Source organism: Calypte anna, chromosome 13 (genome assembly GCF_003957555.1).
Source record: "Calypte anna isolate BGI_N300 chromosome 13, bCalAnn1_v1.p, whole genome shotgun sequence".
Taxonomy (NCBI): Eukaryota; Metazoa; Chordata; class Aves; order Apodiformes; family Trochilidae; genus Calypte; species Calypte anna.
The window spans coordinates 16,084,574-16,111,659 of NC_044259.1; the positions used below are offsets into that span (position 1 = coordinate 16,084,574).

At 40.5% G+C, this 27,086-nt stretch overlaps 1 protein-coding gene across 5 annotated transcripts in view; it reads right to left on the bottom strand.

Moving 5' to 3' along the window:
* The window catches only part of RAPGEF6 (Rap guanine nucleotide exchange factor 6), a 111,399-nt gene that overhangs the window by 74,311 nt on the left and 10,002 nt on the right, over positions 1–27,086 (bottom strand). For all 5 annotated transcript variants that reach the window (XM_030459351.1, XM_030459349.1, XM_030459350.1 and 2 more), the window contains exons 2-5: positions 15,601–15,671; positions 14,944–15,000; positions 13,602–13,685; positions 3,532–3,601 (exon numbers count right to left, since the gene is read on the bottom strand). In XM_030459351.1, coding sequence (XP_030315211.1) covers positions 3,532–3,601; positions 13,602–13,685; positions 14,944–15,000; positions 15,601–15,671 — 282 coding nt within the window. The remainder of the gene's footprint in view (positions 1–3,531; positions 3,602–13,601; positions 13,686–14,943; positions 15,001–15,600; positions 15,672–27,086) is intronic.

The following is a 27,086-nucleotide window of genomic DNA, read 5'->3' on the forward strand; positions in this document are numbered from 1 at the left end:
CCATCATTTGGTATCATCAAAAAAGGTAGCAAGACACTGGGTATAGAAATCCTCCCACACCTAGCATAAAATATGGATTTATTCCTAGTTTGGAGCAATATTGCTCTCAAATGACACAAAAAACTTCCAGAAACAAGAAAGTTGAGTTTCGTACAGATTGACTCAAACTGAAATAATGCTGATTTAATTTTTACCTCTTGTATGTGTGCTATAGTCCATGAGCTCATTATATTATTTATAGTATTACCTTTTTTTTCCTCTGCTTTGAGTCCTACAGGATCAAAGAAACTAAAAAAATGCTGAGCTTCTCCAATACAATGGTTCCCCCAATGACCTTTATTATGAAGAAGTCCCAAACTCAGTAACTAACTAAAACAACCACTTGGTGAAAGATAAAACTTTTTTCTTCCACAATCCTGAAAATTAAGCAAACAATATTTTTATTTATGTCTTAGCACAAAGGCAAACCAACCAAACATGGGTAGAAACTCAAACTGGGACCAACTGCTGCTTCCTTAAGCTAATGCACCACGTATTTAATAATTTTCAGTATGTACCAAGATGTCTGGGAGAGTATTAATTGGCAAGTCTCTAATCATGGGTGTTTTATTAGCCCTAGAAGAAAGCTTCCAGCTTCACCCCCAGCTGCCACATGAGAAGAGGAGGACCACAGGACTCTCCTCCATTTCACTCTGCAGTCCCTGCCAGCAATGAAATATTTTCCACCTCCAAATGTCATGCTGCTCTTCTGCAATCTTAGAGTTAGAGCTGAAGAAGAAAAAGAAAGCACCAAGGACCAACAGAAAGGAGACTTCAGGACACTGAGATAGATACACTGCAATTCCAGGCCATTTTTTTTTTACATGATTAATGGACTTATTATTAATTCAATAGATTGTTCAGCCTCCAAAAATATGAGCTACAGTGCCCATTCACACTTTATCTGTTATCCTCATTAACTTAAGTTGACCACATTTTATGGCCTTTAAAATGGGTCAGTTCCCAGAGGATTCCTGCTACAAAACTGATTTACATTCTAGAAAGAAAGAGGAAAAAAAATAAGGATCAGACAGCAGGGACAGCAGAGCATGATGGTGTCCTTTAACTACATTAAAGCAGCTAATTTGTTGCTTTAAGATAAATATTCATTATGTATTAAACTTTATTAGCTTATTGCAAATTTAAAAAAGAGATAAAATTCAAGAAATAGGATAAATAAATAAGACTAATAAGGGAAATGAAACTCAAGTGCACCTTGTGTCAGTGCAGCTCATTTGCCAGCTGCATGCCACCACAAAGTGTTTTTCTCACCCTATTTCAGGTCCTACCCAGAAAACTGACAATTAGTATTACCTTTAGCTGCATTTACCTGTGAAACATGAACATAAAATAATGAAGAAAACACTTCCCAACTTTAGTTCTCCATAATTCCTACAGAAAAATACACTGAAGTTCTAAAAAAGGATTTAAAATACCTTTAAAGGATTTAAAGGTATCTCTCTATTTTCAGTGGGGTTTAACTAAAACTAGAGGTTTAAATTACAGGGGACACTTGTCCAGGTTGTGTATTTGTCTACAGAAACAACTGGCAGCATTAATAATCCTGATGTGGCCACCACTGTCTTCTCCAAAGACTGTGACAAGGTGATCCTCTGGCAAAAACTCAGTTGTAGCTACTCCAGCTAGACACACACACAACTCTCCAGTTGCTTCATGAAATATCTCTAAGATTGGATTTTCTTAATAGTGAATTTTGGGTTTTAACAATGGATTTTCTCTCCAGCAGCAGACATGACAGGAAAACCACCTTTTTGCTCGTGTCTGCTTGGGTTCTTTCTACAAAAAAAAGGTGATGAGGTCAAACAAGGATGTGGGTATTGCTTTAAAATGTCATGTTATCACCTATTTTCCCTGGGGAAATACAGCTCTTGTAAGCTTGCAGATGCACCTGCAGCCTCTGAGTCCCCTGCCAGCCCTGTAAGGAAACTCTCCCACTTCCCAAGCCCTTTCCAGCCTGTTCCCACTGCTAACAGCTCGTGGGGCTTTGTAGGAAGCAGCACTCCAGGTCTGGGAATGCCTGCAGCACCAGTTCCAGAAGCTCAGAGTTGTGCAACTGGTTTGTCAGTGAAATTGCTCCCAACAGACCAAATTCTTCTCTTTGTTACATCAGCTTGAAGGATTAGAGAGACACAAAAGGTCTAGATGTGATCAGATAACTGAGTTTTTGTCACTCTCTGCTACAAGATACCAGGAGTGTTGAGGTGCAAGGCTCAGCTCACCCCAGGCAGGGGACAGAGCACACCAAAACCTCCACAGCAGCAGAAAACAGGTAAAAATGTGAAAGAGCAGAGTGCCTGGGGCATTCACATGGCACAGCTACACCTATCATCACCCCTGCAGTCCTCTGGCATCCCTCAAGGCATAAATCTCTCCCTGAAACCTCTAGCTTGGAGAAAAGATTGAATAACTGGGAATACACAACTATTTTGCATCAGAGGACTGAAACAGGCTTCTCACACTCTTACCTGCATTTATTTGTCACATGGCAGAGTGCAGCTTAAAGCATCTGCTGGAATAAATATCTGCAGCATATCAGTGATGCTGGCAAAGCCCAGACTGACACTGCACAGGAAGAATGGCACACAGGACAACCAGCACCTTGGGCACAGGACATCTCTGACAGCCACAGCTGTTCCTCTACTTTGAGAACCCAATTTCTCACAGAAGCTGAATATTCACATGCTCAGTAAGGAAAAGACATCAGCAAATATTAGTTTTAATGTGACCATATCTATTGCAGGCTGGAGATCTAAGCCTGCTTAACAGGCACGTGGCTTCTCAGAACATTTTGGTTGCATCTCCATCAGCAGCATCCCCAGCCACACCACTGGGATCCAACACTGGGCTGCACTACAGAAAACCAATCCTAATATTCCAGCTGCTGGACATCAGCCTGGGAAGGCCTGATAACCTGTAAGCATCCATGAACTCAACAACATTGGTAAGTACTTTGAGGAAGCAGAAGGAAAACTGGACATGGAAAACTTCAATACCAGCTAAGCTAAAAATCTTACCCTTCAAGCTTAGCTGAGCATTCCTACATTCCTTCTCCTCTTCCCTAAAAAGACTGGGTAAAACTGGGAGCACAAGGGCCCTTCCTACAGCCCCAGCACTGTTGGCATGGCTGATAAAAAGCAATGAAATGAGGGGTGGGGATGTAACTAAAACATTCCAGATAGGAGGCTGCCCTTGCCTGGCTCAGGAATGCTCAACTCAACCACAACCAATAGGTTTTGGAAACTCAAGTAAGCATAATTTTAGAAAGAATGACCTAATCATCATCAACATTTATCCATCTAGATTAAATTTACATAGCTACTGCTGTTCTGATAGCAGCTATAGGTATAATTGAAATCAAGGCAATTTTGCTGCAATTTTATAGAATACTTTACAATAAGCTTCAGCTATAAACCAGGAAGAATTTGCTGAAAGCAGCAATAGATTTGAATACATTTGAAAAAACTCTCTTACCACAATCATTTCTGAAGGCTCCAATATGATACATTCGCATCCTCGTTTTCCTCCAGACTGTTTGCCAAAACTAGAGTGGGATGGGAAAAAAGAAAATGAAAAAGAATGAGATGAACAGCCTAGGTTACCTTTTAAGAAATAAAAATAACCATGCTACATTACCCTTCAAAAAGGACAAAAAAAACCCAAAAAAAACCCCTATATTGTGTGAAAAATTCTAACCAAATAGTACCATTATCCTAATTGAATTTACTCAGTACCTCTCATCATAGCTTGCTATGTACAGCCTAAATATAAAGAATGGTTTTCTTGTAAAATCATTACTTGCAGATACTCCAAAGCATTCACAATGCATTTCCAGTTCTGATAAGAAAACATCAGTGTTAATTAAGCATTAAACAGGCTTTGTAAAAACAAGTGTACATAAATTTAAAACCCCCAGAAGTACTTCTTTGTACACACAGCCTTTTTAATGAGTTCCTTCAGTTCCACATCCCTTCCCCCTTCAATCTCCCAGCACCCAGGGCAGATACTCTTCTCTAGAACTGAGCCTGAATTTGAGACCTTTGTCTTTATGTTGCTTCTTGTACCATCATGTGAAAGGCATGATGTTCATTTAAGAAATATGAAAATGAACACCACAAATGCAGTAAAATGGGATGGGTGGTGCAAACATCAAGACACCAAAAGCATCTTGCTGTACTTCAGCTGATCAACTCCAGAAGGTGACAGGACACCCAAAACCAGAGGTGGTACCATGCAAGCAGACCTGAGGTGCTGGAACCACCAGTATAAAAAAAAAGAGCTGAGCTAGAAATTGCTGGGGGTGAGTGAGGTGTTACAGACCAATAACTTCATAAATCAGTGAATTTGTGACTGTAGTAGAAACTGGAATTAAAAATATCTGGCTTCACATAGTAAGTTTGACTTCACTGCAGACTTGGTAGCTTGAGTTAGAGATGCTTGACCTCCCCTGCTCAACCAAGCTCAAGGGAAAGCAATCCCAGACAGAGAAATTAGAAAATAACCCTATTTGTTTAAGAGCATCATGGCTGGGTTAGCAGTTGAGTGGTGGAGTTGCTGTGTTACAAACTCAGGCTGTCAACAGTAAGCACATTTTAACATGTATCAGCAGGTGAAATAGCTGAAGAATCAGTTAACTCAAAGCAGAGACCAATGTGTGAATGAGGAGGAGGATAGGTCAGTTGTGGAAACAAATCCTAAAAATAAGTGGGGCAGCTCCATCTGTTTTCACTGAGGTTCCACTGGGGAAGTAGAGCTGAAGCTTCATGAAACATTTGAATTGCACAGAGTCACCTCTACAGCAGCTGTCACCTGAAACACCTCCAGCTTTGGAGAAAACATGGAAACATTTGTGCTTATTAGATAGCACACAAAAACTTTTATAGGATACCTGCATTTTCAGGAAAGGAACTTAAGCAACTAAACCATGGGGTTATTCAAGCAAAGCTTCAGATTATTCCAACAAGGAAACCATCAGTGTAATGGTTTAGGATAAAGCCTTCAATTTAACAAGAGTTTTGATTTTGCTAATGGTCTACTGGAAGGAAAAAAAAAATCTTTAAATTACATGATTGCCATGGAATCATATGTGACAACTAACATGTTCTCACCCCGTGCTATAGCAGGCAAGAGAAGCTCAAGTTTCACAGGGCAAGTTGGCATTTTCACACATCTATAGTGACTACAGATCATCAACATCATGAGCAACTCAGAGCTCAAATTTTCATGCCTCCTTTCCATGGTTTTTTCCACATGGCATGTGATTCAGGCATGACAGTCTTGTGTGGCTGCAATGGCCCAACTACTCCCACAGTTACCACCAAGTTCATTCAGTTCAGAAAATACAGAAACATCATTCAGGGAAGCTGAATGTGAGCTCTAAGTTGGAGATGCTCTGAAATCCAATGTTATGCTTTCTCAGCAGAACAAAGTGCTAAGTTATCTTTTGATACTGTAAAAGAAAAAAAAAGTTACAGTTCTAATTCTATTCTATTCAGCAGAAAACTAAAGACAAGTGATACTTTTTTTTCCCAAGTAAAACTCAAAGAAATTACATGCAACTGAAAGGTTCAGGTTTTGCAGCTTTGTAAAACAGAAATAATCATTATTGGGTTTATCACACACTAGATTACTGCTATTGCTGTATCCCCAGTAGTTAGGAAAAAGCTACAATTTTCTGCTGCGGGTTATTCAAGCACAGTAATTTTATTGTATAACAACAATTTATCAAACTACTGGAGGCTGAGGGAGGATTTTTTTTTCTCTTTGTCTTGTTTTACATAAACACATCCATGAAATCCAGCTACTCTCCAGCTCCCCTCTGCTTATGTTGCAACATCTGCTAATTAAGTAATGGCAATAAACAATAATGCCAGGGAAGAGAACACTGCTTGTCACAAAGGTCAAGCTCTTGGCATTATCATTTCTGGTCCATCAAGCACTTTACAACAACCTAACACTCAGAAAAGGATTATGTTCCAAAGACAAAACCCACCCTTCTAATCCTACAGAATCAACTACTCATATTTACACGTCAATAGGTCAAGTTTAATTATTTCCTGGTGTGCATCATGGGATGGTTTATTGATCATACTAAAACAGAAGTCCTTCAAAAAGAGGTGGCATGTGTTTTTTCCCTGGATGTAACCACCACCACGTTTTCAAAATACCAATTTTTAATCTCCTTCATCATTAACACCCAAAGAAACACAGATTTTACCTTCCTTAATGACTTATTCCATGTTTTTCTCTAGACTACAGACAGATATGTAGCTTCTCTAGCACTGAAGAGGTTTGCTGCCATCTGTTTATTTTACAACTCACCAGTTTTGATCAGGACTTAAGAACAATTTTCATTCCTAATTGTCTTGTAAAATGACACAATGAAATGTTCAGGATAAACAGAAACTCAGCCCTGAAACCATTCAGCTGAGGCAGACTCCTCCTTCAGTGGTAACATCCCCCAGCATTAGTAACAGGCAAGAAAACACCATTAACAAATACATAACCAAAGGTGGTAATGGACAACATCTGCTACAATTTCTGTGTTTTTTACTATTAATCAACATTGAAGTTCCAACTGGTGCCACACGTGGTGGAATACAGAAGTATGAAGGTAAAACATGTTACCCACACGTGTGCTTTCAAGAAGAAAGAGGGAAAAATAATTCAATCAATAGACTAATACAAATATATATATACAAATATAAAACTCATCTTAATTAAGCTTCTGCTCACAATAGAGTAAAAACTATGCCAAAGGACACACTACTAAAGGCAGAACCATTACAGTTTTAAATGATCCAACAACTACATTTTGCTTGATTTGTATATTTAATCACACAGATTTTAACAGGGTCTGAAACTGAGTACTGTTCTATAGCTAATTCTCTAGCTTCCCACCCTCTGTTTGGAAGCCCAAAGAAGTCAGTGTATAAAAACTATAAACTACACTATGCTTTTTTTAAGCTTACATATATGCACTCCTGTCACTTAATATTCATCTATTTCATCTGCATCATTAACTTTCAGACACTCACTCCCCAGCTTCCAACACTGTCATGGGAAAAAAATGCCTTCCACATACCAAAGGCAGCTTTGTTTATCCTTGATTTATGGATGCCTCATTTGCAAGAAACCTTGTTTTCCTCCTGATTCACTGCCATACATAATTAAAAATGCTTAAGCAATTGCATCATGTGAAAAAGGAATGCAAGTTCCACTGGCATTCTGTCAGATACCAACCACTAATGGGCATTCAGGCCACAGGATCAGACCTGGGCTACCAAAACCTAAAAGCCCAGAACTGCAAACTCAGTACCAGTTGTTTCACTCTATTCATCTCTCCTGTTCTCCCTGCATCATTTGTTAATACAGAAAAAACCCCCCATGAGTGCAGAGCTCCAAAAGTCTTAAAACATGCATCTGAGAATACACTTGATGTTACTGACACAGGGGATGGAGCAGAATTATTCACTGCAGAGAATATCCAAGAATGCTCCACTTCTCAAACTCACGCCCATTCCCCAAAATACTTCTTTAAAACTGCTTTAAGGCACTGAAGCTGTTACAACAAACCTTATTTTTGCAAAGCAAACTACTCAGAAAAGCCTCCACCATAACATCTTCGGAATGTAAAGTAGTTTTTATGTAGGACACACAAAAAACCTACAGCTTTCTGAAGAGAAATGTTTAAAAATGCTGAATATCCAGCTGTTAAGCCTCCTCAGTACTGAAATACACCTGGAATTTCAAGACTGACAAATTTAAGAGATAACAGTCACATCTACCTTGAGAATTTCTTGACACCAATATGCTGAAGTTACTCTTTACTGCTGTTTTCTCATTATGCAATATTCAAAATACAGTGCACACTTGAAAGGTAAAAAAAAAAACCCAACACAGCCTGTCCTGAAGAGCATTCAGCCTCCAAACAAATGGAGATTGAAACTGAATGCCTTATGATTTGTTTGAACACTTAATTAGCAGGCACTTCCAAACTTCCAATATTCTACTAGATCCTGAAACAATATTTTTGGCTATTCCATGTACCAGAACCTTCAATGACAAGATGTCAGCAATGTTACATCTGTATTTTCCAGGGACTGAAAAAAAAAAACCCACCATAAAATTATCCAATTGGGGATATAAATTGGTATCAGAGGATAATTATCCTTGATTGTTGCTAGATTATCTGCAGTAATACTTGGTACTGACTTACTTGTAAGGCTGGGTAGGACACTGATGTACCAGTTATCAGTGTCACAAGCTAAAGGTTTGCAATTTTATGCAGGTATTTTGTTCTCAGGAATATTCCTGTCTCTCAAAGTGCCTGTCAGGCTGCTTTGGGGAACATAAAGATGGAGACAAACTGTACTTCTTGCCTCTGCCAAGAGAACCCCCTGACTCCACACGCATCCAGTAACCTTGCTCCGTTTCTCCAGTGCAAACACATTGCCTGGAAGAGGCGAGTTGCATACAAAATGGACATGTTTGGGTTTTTAACAGCTGAAATTCCTTGTCATTGGCTGGGAAGTAACAAAGAGGGGAAACCTGAGTGGCTGCAGAGTTGGAAATGACAGTGCCATGATGCTGCCTGGGGCTCACTTGGTGTGTGAATGCAGCTGACACTGCAATCCTCATGGGGATATCTCCTTTTTCTGGCCATCTGCATGGAGATCTTAATTCCTCTAGATTTTCCTCAGCTCGACCATGCTATGTGCAAGTCCTGAGTATTTCAAAACAACAAAGTATCTAAGTGTTCAAACACCTACCACCAGCAGAAAATGATTTAAAAGGAAACCTGAAGACAGAAGATCCATCACTGAATGCAAAACACCAACTTCAATTAATGCTCAGTCATCAAACCCCTTTTTTTTTTTTTTTTTTGCATTAGCTCTCAGTAACAGCAACACTTAGTAGGTTTATCTCTTAAGCTTGCTCCAAGTTTTAATTGGGAGTGATTTTGGAGGCTGCATAACACACAACTTGATTGCAGGCTGCAAGCTCAAGATGTCTGCACTAATTACTTTACACTCTGAAGATGCTTTGAGGCAGCTTGTATCTTGCTTTACTTTCTGCTAAGCTTTGCAGTTATTCCATGTGACTAAATAGGCTGAATAAAATTATATTTTAGATACAATCAAGCTGCAAATTACCCTTTGCTTCCAGTTCCACATCTCTTGGACTTTTTGAGTCTTGAGTAGAAATATTTCTGTGGGGGGATCAGCACCCCTTGCACCCTCCAAAACCTCTGCAGAGCAGTTGGTGGAAAAAACAATGGACAGAATAAAAAGAAATTACTGTGGAGAGGGGAACTGTGGACAAGGTGATATATTAATACAGTCCTGCATTATGGGCTCTTTTGGTTTATTTAGAAGCTTGAAGGAACTGCAATTGGCAGAGCAGGACACAGGACCTCTCACCAGTGCACTGCCTCTTCTCACTCCCATTCATTCCCTTTTTCCTCAGAGAATTTTCATCACAGCACTAGCACTGCCAGGAGAATTTCAATACCAACAAGCAGATCTGAATTAATTAGTTTTACAAAATACATTTATTGGTAGCATTCCCAAGTTGTGCTGCAGTGTTAGTTTACTTGCTGGCTGTCAGGCAATGCTACAAGTTGCAGCCACCACTTACAGAAATACCCAGGGAAAACAGCACCACATCTAGAGCCATAGATGCACTGAGTAACCACTCCATCTTATCCAGCAGAGAGTATGAAATCTGTTTTGTCTTGATAAGCACAGGGATGTAAGCCTAAAGCTGCCTTCTTGAAAGGAGAGAAATAAGTCTACAAGTTAGCTGAAAAGAGCTTTGAAGTCTGAAGCAAGCACAGATTGCCAGAGTTTCATCCTAAGAACCCTGCAATTTTTAGTCACGTGCACAGTGAGAGATTTAAAGCACAATTGTTTCAACCAGGATCACAATTCAGAACCGAGTTTGTAAAAAAAAAAATATTATATTGACTGTATACCAGCAGGGGAGTAGAACACATCCTGGCAGCTGATGGAGGAGGAAAGAAATATTCCAAGTTACAGCCATTGGGAGCCAAATGGAAGAGACTGGGATGGAGAAGAGGAAATACAAAGAGCACTGGGACAGAGCTTGGATACAGCAGGTACACTCAAAGCAGAAAGCATTATTTAGGGAAGTATGGAAAGGAAGATCAGAAGGAGAAAAATACCTGTGTACCTTCTAGTAGGATAAGTGCAGGAGCTCTGAGCTGCTTATTTACTTTTCCAGTGAAAGACAAATTCACCACAGCTTGCAGAAAAGAGCACTACAGATTGTACAAGCAAAATTTATCTCGTTTTAGATGGTACTTTGAATCTATTTGAAAGCAAAGGTTTCATCATGCATCAAAATGTAAAGGTGGCTAAATTACAAGGAATTCAAGTTGTGCAAATTGCAAGTCTTGGAATAGCACTGAATTATCTGTGCTTCTTAAAAGAGTCCTTTGCAATTATTACCTTATTATGAAACAAGCTAAAATAATGTCAAGCCAAGCTTGAAACTGGAGTTCCTCTTTCCTTATGACAGTTTTCTTGATCTTGCATTTCTGTCTTCTCTATTTACCAAGAGGAAAAAAGGGACATGGCTTATTGAGTCCCTGATGCATCTACAGCTCTTGTGAAAGGACAAAACATTACCACCACCCCTCCATTTTGGATAAAGTGAGTGCTTTTGGCCAAGAAATGCACAACCTGAACAAGAAAATTATTCCAATTTTCTCCACTTGTGAGATTTTTTGGAAGGGCTGTTCATTCATTTCTTGGAAAGGGCCTGGAAAAGAGAAGTGTTTGCTTTTAATAAGACTACATCTTGAATGTTGCAAGACTTTGTATTTTGCCCTTTGAGGCTCAATTCTCCAAGCTGCAGGAGGCTTTCATCCACATAATTGGCTTCAAAAGTTCCTCCAGATCCTTGATAAATTTCCTAGGGCTTATCTTGCTGTGAGTAATCTCCTCCAAATATCCTGTTCACATGAGTTATCTTGATTAACAAGCAAGGTTAACACAAAAAACTCTAACTTGCTGACATGATTTTCCTTCCACAAAATCACTCAGTCCTGGTTTTTTGTTCCAGCCATCCCTCTGGATGAAATTCTTTTCCTACTATGCCAAACCTATTGACAAATCAGTCTCCAGGCAACAGGGTAATCAAGGTTATGCCAACTTTGTACCCAGTATTACTGACCCATCTGCTTCTTCCCTCAAAAGTTTTTCTCATCATCATCATCATCACCAGTGTCAGAACACTGACTGGATGCAAGTTTTACTCCTCCAATTTTTAAGCCAATTTCTGAATTAGAGCTTGCACACAAACATAACACAACAACTGAACAGACAGCTCTTCTCAAGCACAGTGTCACAGGTCTGCAAATATTCCAGTGAGTAAAGTCACCAAAGCAGGGACTGCCCACCTTCTTGTGCTGCTGTGGGGCTGCACCTTTGTCAGGTTTAAATCTACAGAATATTTTATTTCCAGAAGCTCTGCAGAAGAAGGTTCAATTTTGCCTGAAGCTCTCTTGGCTCTAAAGGTACTGAATGGTGGATAAGTGGATGAAACAAGGCATGCAGAGGAAGGAGACCTTAACCAACATCTTAACCTGGTTAGGTTTACAGTTGTCTGCTGAAGTCTTCTATCTGTCAAGGTAATTGTAGGGTAGATGACAGAAAGAGGACACATCTTGTGAGAAGGTATCAGGAAACTCAGTAAATCATCACTGCCTTCCAGTCTTATTTATGGAGGCTGAGAGCATCTTGTAGCAACCAATTGCAGCAGCAGTTTCTCACATCATTGTTAAACAAAAGCTGCTACCTTATAATACAGTCTTGAATTCTGAAGAATGACTGCCAAATAAAACAGATTAAAACCCAACAACTCTACAAGAAAAGGGGGCCAGGAAGCAGCTCCCTCTAACTGAAAAAACCCCAATATCCTGCTTCTCACGTTTTATACAAAACTGTTCCAGCGTTCCCAGCAAAAGAACCTTGAAATGTACAGAAGTTCTTTAAACATGAGGGGTTTGTCAAATGCTCCAGAGGACAAATACAAAATTGAAATGACCACATGAGCATTACAAAGGTTGGGGAGTGGGGAATGTCATGGAGTATACACAAAGGCTGAGTTTCAAACTGAAACCCAGTAGCTGTTACCTGTCTGACAAAATGCTTCTGTCTACCCAGTTCTTCCAGAATGACAATTATTCAAACCTGGCCATTTGACCTTTTCAAAGCACTAGAAGGCCTCCTGACTGAACTCTAAATTCTCATCCTTGGTACTTATCACCTTCCTTACATTATATTTTGGTCCTCAGCCATTTTCCCCCAGGCCATCTCAAAGCCACCATCAGTCTCCTGCATCCCGTTTGTGCAGGTGACACCTGCCCCTAAAACTCTGGTCACCTCTGCTTGTGCAGAACACCTCTACACCATATTTAACAAATCAAACAGCTTTATCTGGGCTTTATCTGATGCCTGGGGCTGAGCAGCAGCAAACCTACCAAAAACCTAACTGGCTGCAAGGATGGCTCCATCCCTTCAGCAATCTCAGAACACTTCAGGCATGGGGTGTTTTTTTAATCCCCACCACTTCCCTGTTGTCAAAACAAAAAGCACAGATCAATCACTATCCCAAACAGTGTCCTCTTCTATAGTTTATTTCATTCATGTTGTACAGGTATAGGATCATATGCTCATCAAGCACAGAGAGCATGGCATCAAGTTGTTTATCAAAGATAAATTCATCACATGGGCAGCCTCACAGAACCACCCCAGAGGGGAAAGCTTTTATTTCATTTAAGAGCCAGCAGCACTTTTGATACTGTCACAAACACACTTCCAAGCTGGGTACCAAGGCATGTCTGAGTTTATCTGTTGGTTTTTTTTTTAAACCCACTGCTGCCTAGCCTGGAAGTGCAGCTTGAATACAAATAAGCAACATGCAGCTTCAAGATCCAAGTGCAGCAGAATTTCTGAGTGATGTACAAGGTCAAGCAGAGTAGCACAGTGCAGAGAGGTCCAGCTGGAGTCAGAGCATGCTTCAGTGAAGGCTTGTCACAACCTTCACTCTGCTCAGCTGGGAGATGGAGTCAGACTCCTCTCATATGCTCCCTCCAACTGATGCTGCTGGCTCCTCTTTTCTTGCTTTGCATAAAAATCATATCTAGCATTAAACACGGCCCCCAACCAAACAGGAGAAGCTGTGTGATCTACAGCCATGCTTTTTGAGACAGGGGACTCACTACAAAACACAACAGGAATTATTCAAAGAGCCCCCAAGTTAACAAGACAACTATGAATTCTCTTATAAACCTAAAAAGCCAAATGAGATTTAAATCCCAAGTAGGGCAGTAGTTCACAGAGAAATGTCAGTGTGCAGAGAAAGTGAATGGGAATTTAGACTGAATTAGCAGAACATTTCATTCACTATCAAATTAACAAAAATATTTTAAAATTGAAATAAATGTACAGTAACATCAACATATACAGAAGTGTTTATTAAAAAAAGAGATCTTAAATAATAACAACTTTGCATACCTGCAAGGTGGTAAAAACATGGAATCCTTCATAAGCACAGATCCAGAAAGCAGTATATACCAGCATCTTGCAATAGTTTCTGAGCTGTAAGAAAATAAGACATTGTTATCTCCTTTCTTCTTACAGGAACCCAGAAATATATTATCCAAAATATCTTCGTAATGAAATAATCATCTACCACTCTACCAGTTTGATTCATAGACTGGAATCCTAAGACCTCTCATTGAATGCTACAAAGAATTAACTTTTTAAAAAATGTTTATGTTCAGTGTTTCTGACACCTTGAAATTTGACATCTGAAGTTAAAAACTTCAAAATAAAATAATTAATTTGCAGTTAAAAACCATTTCAATTAAAGTGTACATAAAAATACAAATACAGAGAAATGTTTATGCCATGCTGAAGTTGATAAGCAGTTCAGCATGGGCAGCAATACCACAAGGACCTGTCAAGTGCTACAGATGAAACACAAGACTGATATCTGATACCTGCTTTGCATTCCTCCATTCCTGCCCTTCCTGCATGCACCTGTAGTCTTACCACCCCATCCCAGATGGATGGGCAAGGGATCTGCTGAACCCTCACTCAGCCCAGAGCTGCACAGAACTTGCTGTGTTTCACTCAGGAGATCTGCACTGCATTGATCCTTCCCAGCTACAGCCCAACATCACCTTCCTTTCCCAACACACAGCCCCACACACACACACATCGACCTGGGACAGGTCTGTGGCACTGGGAGGTGGCATCTCTTTTAGACTGGTGTGTACAGGAAGATGTACAGTAAGCTAGGATTAGCTGTGAGAGGATAAATACAACATACACTATGCTAAAATGTGATTTTTTTAAGTGCATTTGCCTTCCAGTAGGAAACTAAACAGATCTCTGAGCTAAAACACTAATTCCAGCAATTTAAAGCAAAAGAAGAAACAGTGTTTGAGCTCCATCTCTCCTCTAACTCAGGATGCTCCTCCAAAGCAAGGGGGTTCCTGAGGATGCAGTCAGTGCCAGCTCCAGGGGAAGACTGCCACCTACTGAGTCCTCACCACAGCTCCCACCAACCCAGGAGGTGACACAAAATGATTTTTATTTAATCCATCTTGCAGGGACACACTACTGCTGGTGGTGAGAATCATGCTGGGAATTCATGGGCATCTCTCAAATGTCTACACAATACTCCAGTTACAGCCACCTCCTGACACAGCTTTTAACCACTCTGGCCAAGATTTTGTGTCAAATCTTACATTTACAGTTCCTGAAGAAGCAAGTGATGTGTTACAGCATGCAAAACAGTTGTGGAGTTTGCAGTTGTGCTGGAGAACTCCAACAAGTGCTGTGTACTTACCAAAAGAGAACTTGGTTGCCCTTGTACCTCTCATAGCGAGCACTTGATGACATTATTCTGAGGGAGGGAGAGAAGTTTAATTTCAATTTTAATCCTCAAAGACCACAAACCAGTAATCCCAACATTTCAGTTGAATGGTGTTAAGGCTCGAAGGCCTCAAATTCAACTGTTTTTCTGTTCTAAACAGAGGATGTGCTGAACCATAAAACTCCAATCATTACAGTGTTCTTCATTATCCAAATAGATAATATACAGCATGTTCTCTAAGTGTTTAAATCACTCCCACACGTTGGAATTACCCATAGCAACAGAACTCAAGGAACTCAAATACTTCCAACGCACTTTTTGTGCTTTGTTTGCCTCCCATTTGATGTATTCTGAGATCATCTGAATGTCTGAAGCACTGAAAAGCTTTTGTAATCTAGAGTGAACACAGGGCACGGTCTACACAGTCCTTTGTAGACAAAAGGGAGTAAGCTCTGCCTTTGCTCTTAGCAAAACTAATTAGTCCAGATTCCATGCCACGTTATTGCAGTGGCTTAGCTGAGCCATGGACCTGGCTAATCTGATGCTCTGCCACCTCCAAGTGCAAGCAGACAAAAGCTTTGCTCATCTCCAAAAAAACACAGTCACAGCTACCAGTTCTGCTAACCTTACCTTAGCTGATGTTCCCTGAAATGGGAGAGGATGTCCAGGCCATGAAGGAAAGAATAGATAGTATTTAAGTCCTAAAAAGAAAAACAGGAAAAAAAGAGACATGAGCAACTTCATTTGTAGCATCTAATCACTTCAGCATCACTTTCTCAGCTTCCACAATAGATATCATAAACTTATGAGACAATTCTAGAGACAGAACCCCAGCTATTAGAGAGGTCAGGACATATGCAAACTTGAAGAACCCTCTCCACACTTCAGCTGTGGAAGTGAAAAGAGTGAAGCTCAAGTTTCACTTGAAAAAGATAAAAAATATCTCAGAAAATAGTATTTATATGACTGGACAGAGCAGCAAGCAACAAGTGGAATAAGCCAAATAAGACAATTCTGTTCATCCAAGCTAAAAAACTGGTGAAACCTTGTGACACCTCTTTAAAGAGGGAGTTCTGCCAAATTAGTTTGCTAATAGCAAAGAACCCTAGCAAACACCTAAACCATGTAGTCTGGGCACTATATATATATAGCTGCAGAGAACCACAGTACATTTTCACTGTAAAAGTGTTACGTTTAAAGACAAAAAGCTATTTCATATCCACCTCAGATCCAGCTGGTAGCCCTGCTGCAAACTCTGCTCCACCCTCCAACACAGCCCAGTCCTTGGCCTGAGGGTACCAGGAGAAGTCACCCCAAAATACCCTTTGGCAGAAGACAATGAAGTTTTAGATTTGCCTCCCACCTCCTGCTAAGACTCAGCTTCACATCAGCACCATCCTGCAGGAACCACAGCAGCAAACATTTCTGAAGCAACAATATTTAAACGTGCTTTTTTTTTTTTCCACTTTAAAATTTGGGCTTTACATAGAAGCTGCAATTAGGAGATACAGCTGTTTAAACTTCTCACTGCACTGAATCCTCTTCAGACACAGAAATATCTGTGCTGCTGGTGCAGACCACATGCTAGGGAAAAGCTCAGTAGGGCTATTCATCATTTAATTTACTATCCTGAACAGGTGGGCTGGTAGCCTGAAATACATGCACAACAAAATCATTATACACCACCCAGCAGTCTCTCCAGCTTGGCTTTGGAAAATATGTTCTGAATTTCCAAGTGCTGCCTGTACACAGTGTTTACAGAAGATAAATCAATCTGAACAGGAGCCTCAGAATTTACAATGGATTTACTTAAGAAAAGTTCTTGGGCTTAATAGTCAACGTTTAGAAATGTAACAGATATAGACTGTTAAACCAAAGGAAAGGTCAGACGTAATTACAGGCCATGTAAAGCAAATAAAACTCTGATTTTACTTTTTAATTTTCAGGGGTTTGGTAATGGCATTTAAAAACAAAACAAAAAAGGCCTGAATGTTGAACACATGTATTTACAAAGCACCTATTTCACACAGTCCAAACTCATTTTAATCTTCTGGCTGTGAATTGCCACAAAGCTAAGTATACTTTCTTACAGTTTTTTTTTCCCAATGTTTTGCTGCCTAATTGAGACAAAGACATAATTGAATGCCTTTAAAATACATTTTAGATTTGTTCTGCTGTCGTGAATCACAGAAAACTGCAAGCAGAATACAAGCTTACTTCTTCAGGTTAAATCACCAAGTTTTTCAAGTTGCACATATGTAAGATTATCATATCCTTGAGCTCCAGCACTCCCCAGAGCACAGCCCCTTGGGCAGGAAAATGCAGCATGGGTCATCTCCTGCATTCCACCCAGGACCACTGTACCCACCCACCCTGCTCACTGAGGTGCTTGATGAACAAAGAGCTGGCAAATCAAAAGAGAGATTTGCTTAAAGGGATTTATTTTGTGCCTGGAAAACATCCCTCAGCTCAGCCTTTGGCTGTTGAGATGTGCAGAGAGAACAGCTGAGCCACAGCAAAGGGAAGGCAAAACTTCTCCTGCCTCATCACAGCAGAGGGCATTTAACTTCAGCCAGTCAATACTGCTGCTCTAATGCTGATAAATCCAATAGGAAACACACAAATTACCCAGCCACATAACACTGCAACGAGCTAAATGTGTTCACTACTCCTGCATCCATTTCTAAGGGCAGTTTTAAGTCAGGATCTGCAACACTCTCCCTAAAAATAATTGTCTTTTAAAGCAATCCCCTCTCCTGATGAAGCAGAGCAGGTGATTTTGTCCAGTGCCACTCAGTACAAGAGGTAAATCAGTAATCAAGTCTCCCAGGAAGGTCTGGGGCTGCTTCTTTCTTCCAGCCTGCCAAATGTACCCATCCAATTTTTTGTGTCTAATTTTTATTTGGTTTTTGTTTAGCATTTTTAGGTTTCTTTTTTGTTTTGGTTTGGTTTTTTTCTCCAAATAGGTTCTTCAGACAGCCAGGTGGAATTCCTTCTCTCCTTCACATGCCACTTCAGTCTATAAATGTGCAGCAAATCTAGCCCAGTTTTTCCTGACAATAGCAAAATTTCACATCAATCACACTTAGTGAAGTTTGTTCCATTAGCCCTGTCTCATTTAAGAATAAATGCTTAGAATGGCACTGAAATTATGTTTGACACACCACATTTTCAGTCTCATTTTATTCTTCTTCCAAGATTTTCATCTCACTGCAGCCAGTGGCCACAACCAGGCAGGGGCTGTGGCTACCTCGTGGACAGCCCCACACACCCAAAAACCCCTCCAATGGAGATGGAAGCTTTGATTTCTTTAACCTGAGCTCTGTCAAACTGAAAATAGGACTGGGAGCTGTTAGTTTTAAAAAGGGATTTATGTTGCCACACCGGTTATAAAGAGCAAACACATAACCATGGTACAAAGTGATTATTTGCAGATATCTACTATGAAAAGAAAGGGCCATAAAAGGACAGTATCAAAGGGCAACAAGCAGTGCTACAAGAACAGAGCTTCAAGTATTTACTAAAAAGTTACAGACCCTTTCCACACCCTTCCTGCTAATCTCCTTATGTACTTCTGCCAAAGCCCAACCAAAACACCATTACTGACGCAAAACAATTTCTCCATGTGCCCTCAACCAAGGTCAAAACTGTTTTATTCTATAATTTTTCTTTTCAGATGAAATAACAGCTGAAAGTAAAGCACACTATTTACTTTTAAATGGTATACCCACTTCTAGCCTTCAATCTGACAGAAAACCACCTTCCCTGATAGGTGGCAGAGGTCCTTTAAGCAGAAATTAACCCTATTTTCTGTCAAGAAGCTGGCCAGAAGGAAAGCATGGCCCAGCATCAATGCACCAGCAGCCCCAGCTGCATCCAGAAGCAGCTTTTATGACCCACACACACACATCCTTCCAACAAAACCCCTACCCAGCCACTAAACCAAAGGCAGTGTAAAAACAGAGGTTTTTAGTAATAATATCATGTCCTATAAATCAGCTTTCTTTTATGGTAACATCTTCATCACAACAGACCATGAAGTAAACCACTCAACAACTGGATCACTTCTCATTTTTCCTGCCAGATGCTAATTCATTTTCACCACAACTGTAGAACATGGAAAAATAAAAGAAGCTTCACTAGCAGCAACTGAAAACTCATCACATGAAACCAAGTCAAGTAACTATCACCAATTCACCCCAAAACTTGATTTGAAAAGAATTCACTGCTTACAACTTTTAGAAGGATGGGGAAATACTCATTTCCGAGTTGCCAAGTTGAAATAAAATAAAAAAAAGTCATCACAAGTATGTAATCAAACCTCAAAACTGCTGGGCAAGTGACCATCATCCCTACTTTCCTTATCAGCATCCATTTTAAAACACAGCCAGGACCTGGATGCTTCCACACAAGTACCACAGCACGGGAGCACCAAGCACTGCTGGAAGGAATCCTCTCCCCCTATGGCCACCTCCACCACCAAGGGTTTCCATGGCCTCTCTACCCTTTTATTAATCCAGGAAACTCCTGGAAGCAGAGATTACCAGTGTCCTAAGGCTAAAGTGATTTATTGAGCCACCTTTGAAGTTTCTCTGAGTTAACAATTTAATGCCCACCCTCACTCAGGAGTTTATTCCTGCCTCTCCCTCACCTGAGCTCAATTTGTGAGTTTATATCATTTCTTTCTGCTTCAGTTTTCTCTCCCAGTCTTTTGCCTTTAATCCAGGGAGCAACATTACAAAGCCTGGATTTAAGGATCCAATGGAACAAGAGTGGCCTGGAGTATGGAGTTCTGAATGCCAAGTTTTCCAAACAAACCAGAACAACACATCCAGCCAGTCCAACTGTTAATTCACATCAAGATGCTCCAAGCAATGGCTCTGGCACAACTTCCCCAGCAGTGTGAAAAGTGGGCAAAAGCTGTGTGGGTGCTCTGAGCCCAGGGTGAACTCATTGCACCAAGGACAATTTTCCACTTAATAAAAATAAAATAAAAACATGAGGCTTCACATGATGTGACCCCAGCCAGGTGTTTCAGTGACATATGATTATTTTAACACACTAAGCAGGAAATCTGTTCTATTTCTAAGGAAAACAGAGTAAATTGTTCCAAAATGACCTCATAGTTGCAAACTGTAATAAATCTCACAAAGAGCTATCCTCAGTGATTGGACTGAAGTATCAGGGAAGCTGAAGAAACCATAAATCCCCTCAAACCCCCTTTTAGCACTGCCTGGTAGGCTTGCTGATCCCCCAACCCCCTTCCAGTTCCTGGATCCTGATGGGCTTGGACTTGTTGAGATGCCCTAGATCTCCACCAAAAATTAAATGAGAGGTTTCAAAGAATACCTAGCAGGTATTATTCACTCACTTTAGAGTTTTGCACAGGGAATAAGAGCAGAAACTTGCACAGCAGTACCAACACTTCAAAGCCACATGCAAGAAACAGCCATGTCAGCAAGTTCCAGACAGATTGCTCTCAGATGCAAACCTGTCCCAAAGAGCCACGCAAAACCTGTCTCTCAATTCCACCCCAAACCCATTAAATTCCTGTTGCAAGCAGCCATGCTTGGCTCACCAGAACTCCCCACGCCCAACCCACGCGGGCTGCCAAGCCACCCGGGATGCCCTGCTCCAGAACTTCTGACAGGAGAGCAAAGGACAGCAGGTGGGATTCTGCCTTCTTTTTCCAAGGATTCCTTTTCCAAGGCAAGACAAGACAGCAGCCAGGATGCATTTTGTGTGCTTCAGAGCAAAGTGCTCTACAGCTCTGTTACAGATTCAGACCCATCAGAGTTGAACAGAAACAGACTCACACTTCTGTCCTTGAAACAACAGCTCAACCATATGGTTACAGCTTCTCAAATGCCACTGACATTTCAAAACACTCTCAGGTAGGAAACTCTTCCAGGGAAGGAAGCTGCTTGGTTTGAAAGCTGCCACAACTCCCCTGTTTATTTGTCCCAGAGAGCTGCTGCTTCTTCTCTTCAGTGCTCTGACCAGAGAGCACCACAAGGCTGGAAACAAACTTCAGACTCAGCACTTGGTAGCAGGACAAGGATTTTAACCCCCTCTTGGCCAGTGGCTGGATTTTTCCATATGATATTTGTTATTTGAGTGCCTAGATTTCAGTAAGGCAAACAGAAGTAATGCTTGGAGCAGGGGGAGCAGATTGTGTGAGCTGGAACTAGGAGGCTTCCCTCCGGCCTGCTCCATGACTTGCTTCCCAGTGATTCAGCAGGCTCCTTATCCAGGCTGAATGCATCTTTTATTAGGAACCCTGTCAGGCTCAATAAAGACTTTGTCACCCTTCGGGGGGTGTAGCAGAAGAGAGGAAATGTTACTCAGCATGGTTTATGGTTTTCATTGCTTCCCTTCCTGTTTCTTCATCGAAGGCTGGAATCCAGGCTGCTGCCTTTAGTCAGAGTTTAAGGCCAATTGTAAAAATAGTCCTCCCAAATTCTTTCCTGATAATGTAATACCAGAAATAAAAATACAGAAACACACTTAAATGTTCTCTGATCCACGTTTTTACATATTAAGGTATCTCTGGGGCAAATTCACCAAGCCTGGGGAGGGTGGTTTGTAGGCTGAGCTTCTGGAACCACCAGCTGTCCCCCAGCTCAAAGGGAGGAAATCTCAACTGCATTTAAATGATGTCCGTGGCAGAGCCTGCAGTCTCCAGAAGAAAAGGAAGATGATGACATGAACCAGGAAGCAACTCCTCCATCTTCAGGATTTACTCTGTCCATTCAGTGGCCTGAACTTCAATAAAAAAGTGGTGCAGAACATCAGCAGAGGACTCTTGACTTGGCCATACCTAGAGCAACAATTCTCTTTAAAGTCTCCTCCTCTTTACCTGGAGGCCTTTTTAAAAGAAAACAAGATGTAAATACAAGCACTGAGGCACTATTAGGGAGGAGAAGGGATGGATTAGTCAGTCAGGGAATGAAAATCTTCTCCAAAGACTTGAACTAAGTATCTTGACCCAGTTTAAGCAGCACTCACAAGGTTCATCATGCCTTATAGGAAATGCCAACAACTCAAAAAGCCAAATTAAAGTCCTTCTCATAAAGCACACTGGCAGCAAACTCCTGCATGTTCTTAATCACTGCCTGAGACTGCATCCAGTAACATTTGTGTCAAATGAACTGGTTGGGCCACTTCAGAGCCATGTTCTATTATTCAGAAAAAAACCAGCATCTATTCCATAAAGAAATTTTCTGTTTACTGTAACAGGTGATGGTTTTCTGGCTTCAGTCTACTTGCTACAGAGCTTTTGAGCAATGCTGAGTTTTGCTAAGACCTTGCTAAAAACCATTTATATTGTGTAGCAGAGCCTCACCACACCTGACCTGTTGAGCAGCTTTAAATGCTCAAGGATTTGACTTTTTAGAGTCACAATCTTTCATCCATCCACAACCTCCTGGTGCTTGGAGGCAGCTATGGACCATATGATGACCATAATGATGCACGACTCCTGCCTGAACTCTGAACTTCACATTTATCCATACAGAAGAGTGATGTTGGTTTTTTCCAAATGAAGAAATGTCAATGGAAATGTCTACAGTACCTTTCTACAAAGGAAATGTCTACAGTACCTTTATACAGAAGAATGGTGATTAAAAGGGCCTTTGTTTCACTCTCTTGTAAATCCAAGAGGCAATTACAACTACAGCATCAGTTTAATAATAGTCTGGCCACAAGCAGGAAACTAAAATCTGACTTTTGTCTTTGCAGACTGCCAGAAGTAATAGTTGTGCACTTAGACTTTTATCCTGTTTTTTATTCTTTCTTTCTCTCCTGCAAAAGTTGTATCTCAATGGGGCTAATACAGCATATATATTCCTTTTCTTATGTACCATTTACTTGTAACATGCACTCAAAGTTTACAGGCATAGATTTAAGAATTACATTCCACTCCTGGAAACAGATGGAACCTTAAAAAAAAAATTGAGAAAGCCCAATCTTGCTTAAGAACAGAGGCCCTAGAACCACTACTACAGTTTAGGAAGTACCAGCATTCAGCAGAATACTGCTAAAGAATTGTTAAAAAAACAGCAAATTGTTCTACATGAAAATAAAAGTTTCTCTACTCACCAACAGCTCCCCACACCCACTAAAGATAAACACCTTCCACCTACCAACACTGGACTGTGTTGATATAACTTTGGTAGAAAGAAAAACATTTAAAGGAACACAGAGGGAAAAAAAAGTATTATTTTTACTGCTGTTTCATCACACCGAGTCAGCATTTCTGGAACCCTGACTTCACCAGAGGAAAAAAACTTCCTTTGGAAAAGCTGATTTTGCAGAGTGAAATACCAAGGGCCCTGAACTGGAGAGACAGGAACATCAAATGCCTTTGCTTCAAAGCAAGCAGTTTATGGAGAGTTTTGAATATTTGAAGACTGAAATGTGGTTCAAACCTTATCAGAGTTCAGAACAAAAGTACAGCTATGAAAAAGCATCTCCAAGTAAAACATTACCATAAAGTTCCCAGACACTCATTACTTAAAGGATCTTTTAGGTTTATATGCTGATAGAAAACCCAAAGCAAGCTGCTCTTAGTTCAATAGGGTGGGAAGCTCAGAATATCCAAAATTAAATCTCAATGCTTACATCTATCAAATAACAGGATTTTATACCAAATATTTTCCAGTAAGAGCTTGAAGCCCATAAAAGCAGCCTCCTTACTCAGGCTCTTGAAAAGTCACCCAAAATCAACAAGCATAAGAGGCAATTCCAAGCTTCCAGTTCAATCAGCACTTCTCTAGTTGAGCAGCTGATTACTTGTCAAAATTAATCTCCCTTCCAGAGGACAAGCATCTATCAAATAGCAGTTATTTCAGTTAAACCTTTCTTATAGAACTCCAAAAACATCAGCCTGCCTGATTCACAAAGAAACTCCCTGCTCTTTTAAAAAGAGGAGAAGGCAAAAAGTACCAACAGCTGAAATTTCCTTTTAAGAATAATAAGAATAATAATAAAAAAGAACTGAAAGGTCAGAACACTGAAACAGTAAGAAAAAAGGCAGATTATTTAATAAGAGATTTGGTACAGAAAGCTGGGGATGAGGAGAGAGGAGGTAGAGGATGAAATCCAAAGGTCAGTTCTGTGTTTATTGGTAAGGACATCCTGGGTGTCTGTGTGCCAGAACAGAACACAGAACCAAACCCAAAGTGGTTCCAAGGCCAAGGGAAGGGTCCCAGAACTACAGCTCCTGCTCCACAGGTATTTCAAACACCAGCAGCCAGCACAGTAACACTTCACTGCAGTTTGTTTCCACCATACTCATCATCCAATTTCTATACAAATGGTTGAGAATGTTCCTATTTTTTCTTAGGGCACATTTCTGCTTTTGCAGTATATATTTTTGTGAATTCAAGCAAGCAAGGATCATGCCTGTCAGGAAATTAAGTCCTGCTTAATAAATAGTGAAGACAAAATGACATCTCTTATCAATATTATAACTTGAGTCACCCACTCAGTATCAAGGGAACGGAGAGGAACAACCTGCCTTGAAACTATTTGTTGCATCAGTAGAATATTACAGTCACTGCACTGATTCCAACTACAATATTCTGTGTTTTCAACATTGCTGACAACGCACCAGCACATTAAAACAACAGGAGAATAAGAAAGTTTTAACTGGGGAATGGAAGAAGACATAGGAGTAAAGCTGTCCTACGACCACAGGAATTAAAATGAAGCTGGAGGTATTTTAATCCCATAACTAAGGAACTAAGGAACATTAGGAACTCTGAAGGAATTCCTGTAGAGGACAACAGGATTATGTTTTCCTGGCAAGCCCTTCTGCAGCCTGAGATTAGGATGCCCAAGCACTACCAAACAGAGCAATCCAGGAAAGTTACTGTGGTTTATAGTAGGCTACATCCCTTAAACAAACTAAATTATCTCAGGGCAGATTCCCACAATTACATTAGATTCATCTGAATGCAAATCACCACAGCAAGACTCTGACACTCAGCCACATCTACTTTTCAATTCCTCAACAATTCCTGTGCCAGAGACCACAAAGAACCTGAAGAATGCAAACTGAGGAGCATTCACTGAGCCTATTCACATTTCTGTGTTGACAGGTTTGAAATCAAATCAATATAAACAGAGGTACAGATACCTGTGCACTTCCCCAGTAATTACAGTTGATATAATGTTACAAAAGGACTAATTCTAATTAAGAAAATTAACAGCTTCAGCATTAGGAGAAACAACAGATGAGTGCACTGCTAGGGACTAAAAAATCAACCACAAGACAATACTGTTACTCAGGAATTTCTAGTTCCAAATCCTGCAGCCTACTCACCAGGTACCCAGCTTCCCAAAGTGTAACACACTTCATGAATAACATTCACAGAATTACAGAGAAGATGCTGAGCAACAGCCTTCCCCACCTCTGTACTAAATCAAAGCAGCACCCATGGATTACACAGGGGACAGGGGCTGCATCCCTTGGGTTGCAGTGGAGGAGGTGACACAGACAACTCTTCTACTCCATCCCACCAGCCAGTCAACCCTCAGAGATCAAAAACTTTAGAGAATGAAGTTACCTTTGAATACAAACCCCAAACAAACCCATCTCAACTGTCTCATTCCTATGAAACCATGAACAACACTAATTTGTAACACAACATGCCAGGGATTCCTCCAACATCTCACTCCTCCAGTCTTATTCAACCACAGCCTCCATGGGAATATAATAAACTTGCTTTTAAACAAACCAGCACGTGTTGAAGACTCCAGCAACCATCTTCTAAGTCCCATTTAATGGCATCTAGAGAAGAGTTTGCAGAAGGAAGCCTCACCACCCAACACCAATGGAAAAAACAAACGTGCTTGACAAGAGGTCAGCAGCCTGATATAGGACTCACAGTTCCTTCCATTCAAATGGGAAACAGGAGCAGAAACTCATTTTGCAAGAGTTGGAAAGATTCTGCTTGGTCAAACCAACACAGCCTGCTGGAGGCTGGATGATGTTACACAGAACCCCGAGTACAAAAATCAGAGTTAAGTGGAGTAACCTCCCTAGACACCCCACAATTATCTGGTGGCCATGGGCAAGCACCACCTTTTGTGACAAGAGCATAAAAACCCTCCCAGAGCCACATCCAACAGCAGGAGTGATGCCATCAGCCTTTAAAGCTAAATAAATAAGAGTTTACAAAGGGCAACCTCACTCTCCAGCTCTTTCAAATGCAAATTGTCCCAGTGGAATACACAACAGGTCTGGAACTCTCTCTGTAAAAATTCATATTAGCCCAAAAGGCCAAACTGTATGTGCCTGCAACACAGCACAAGAAATTCTTTCCCTCTGGACCAAAAAGACCAACATTTGAGGCCCATTATTCATCAGTCTTTGGAGGGCAGAGTGCTTAAATGTCAATGCTTTAATCAGGCACAAAAAGATTACAAAGAGAGAATCCCCCAAGGCAGTAATTTTTGTTCTATCCGGCAAGAATTTGCTAAACTCTCTTCACATGCTACAAGATAACCAATAATTAACAGAGCTAAAGAACCTGGAGAAATCAGATGCAGAATGCTCAAGAATTGAAGTGTATTTCCAAGGGTATTTCCAAAATACTGAATTGCAACCAAAAGAGGAAGAAGGGTGTATCAGAGTTTCATCAAACAAAGGAAACCCTCTATACTTTAAGCCTGTGGGCACTGGAATCAGGAGATCTCCCAGTTTTAGAAATAGTCTGGCAATATTAGCATAGCAAAGTTCCTCTACAGAAGCTGCAAGCCTCTATCTGTTCTCCAATCCATTTCTCAGTGAAAATTAATTTTTGCATATAAACTGATATCCATTTCCTCCTACACAAAGTGATGCAAGATTTGGTTTTGCCAGAATAAAACTGACAGGAAAACTCTTAGGTAACTTTTATACACAGCAAGTTTTCACAGACTACTTGAAAAGATTAAAAATTAAGATTTTTTAATTATTATTACTTTAATTCAGTGTTTTGGGGCTTCAATACTGCTTCTGTCAGGAATTTAACACCTACATGTCTCGACTGCACGCCCTCCACCCCTTGCAGTTTTAGAGAACAAAAGCAGGGAAGAAATGTATTTTTCTTCCATTTGGCAACTTTTCT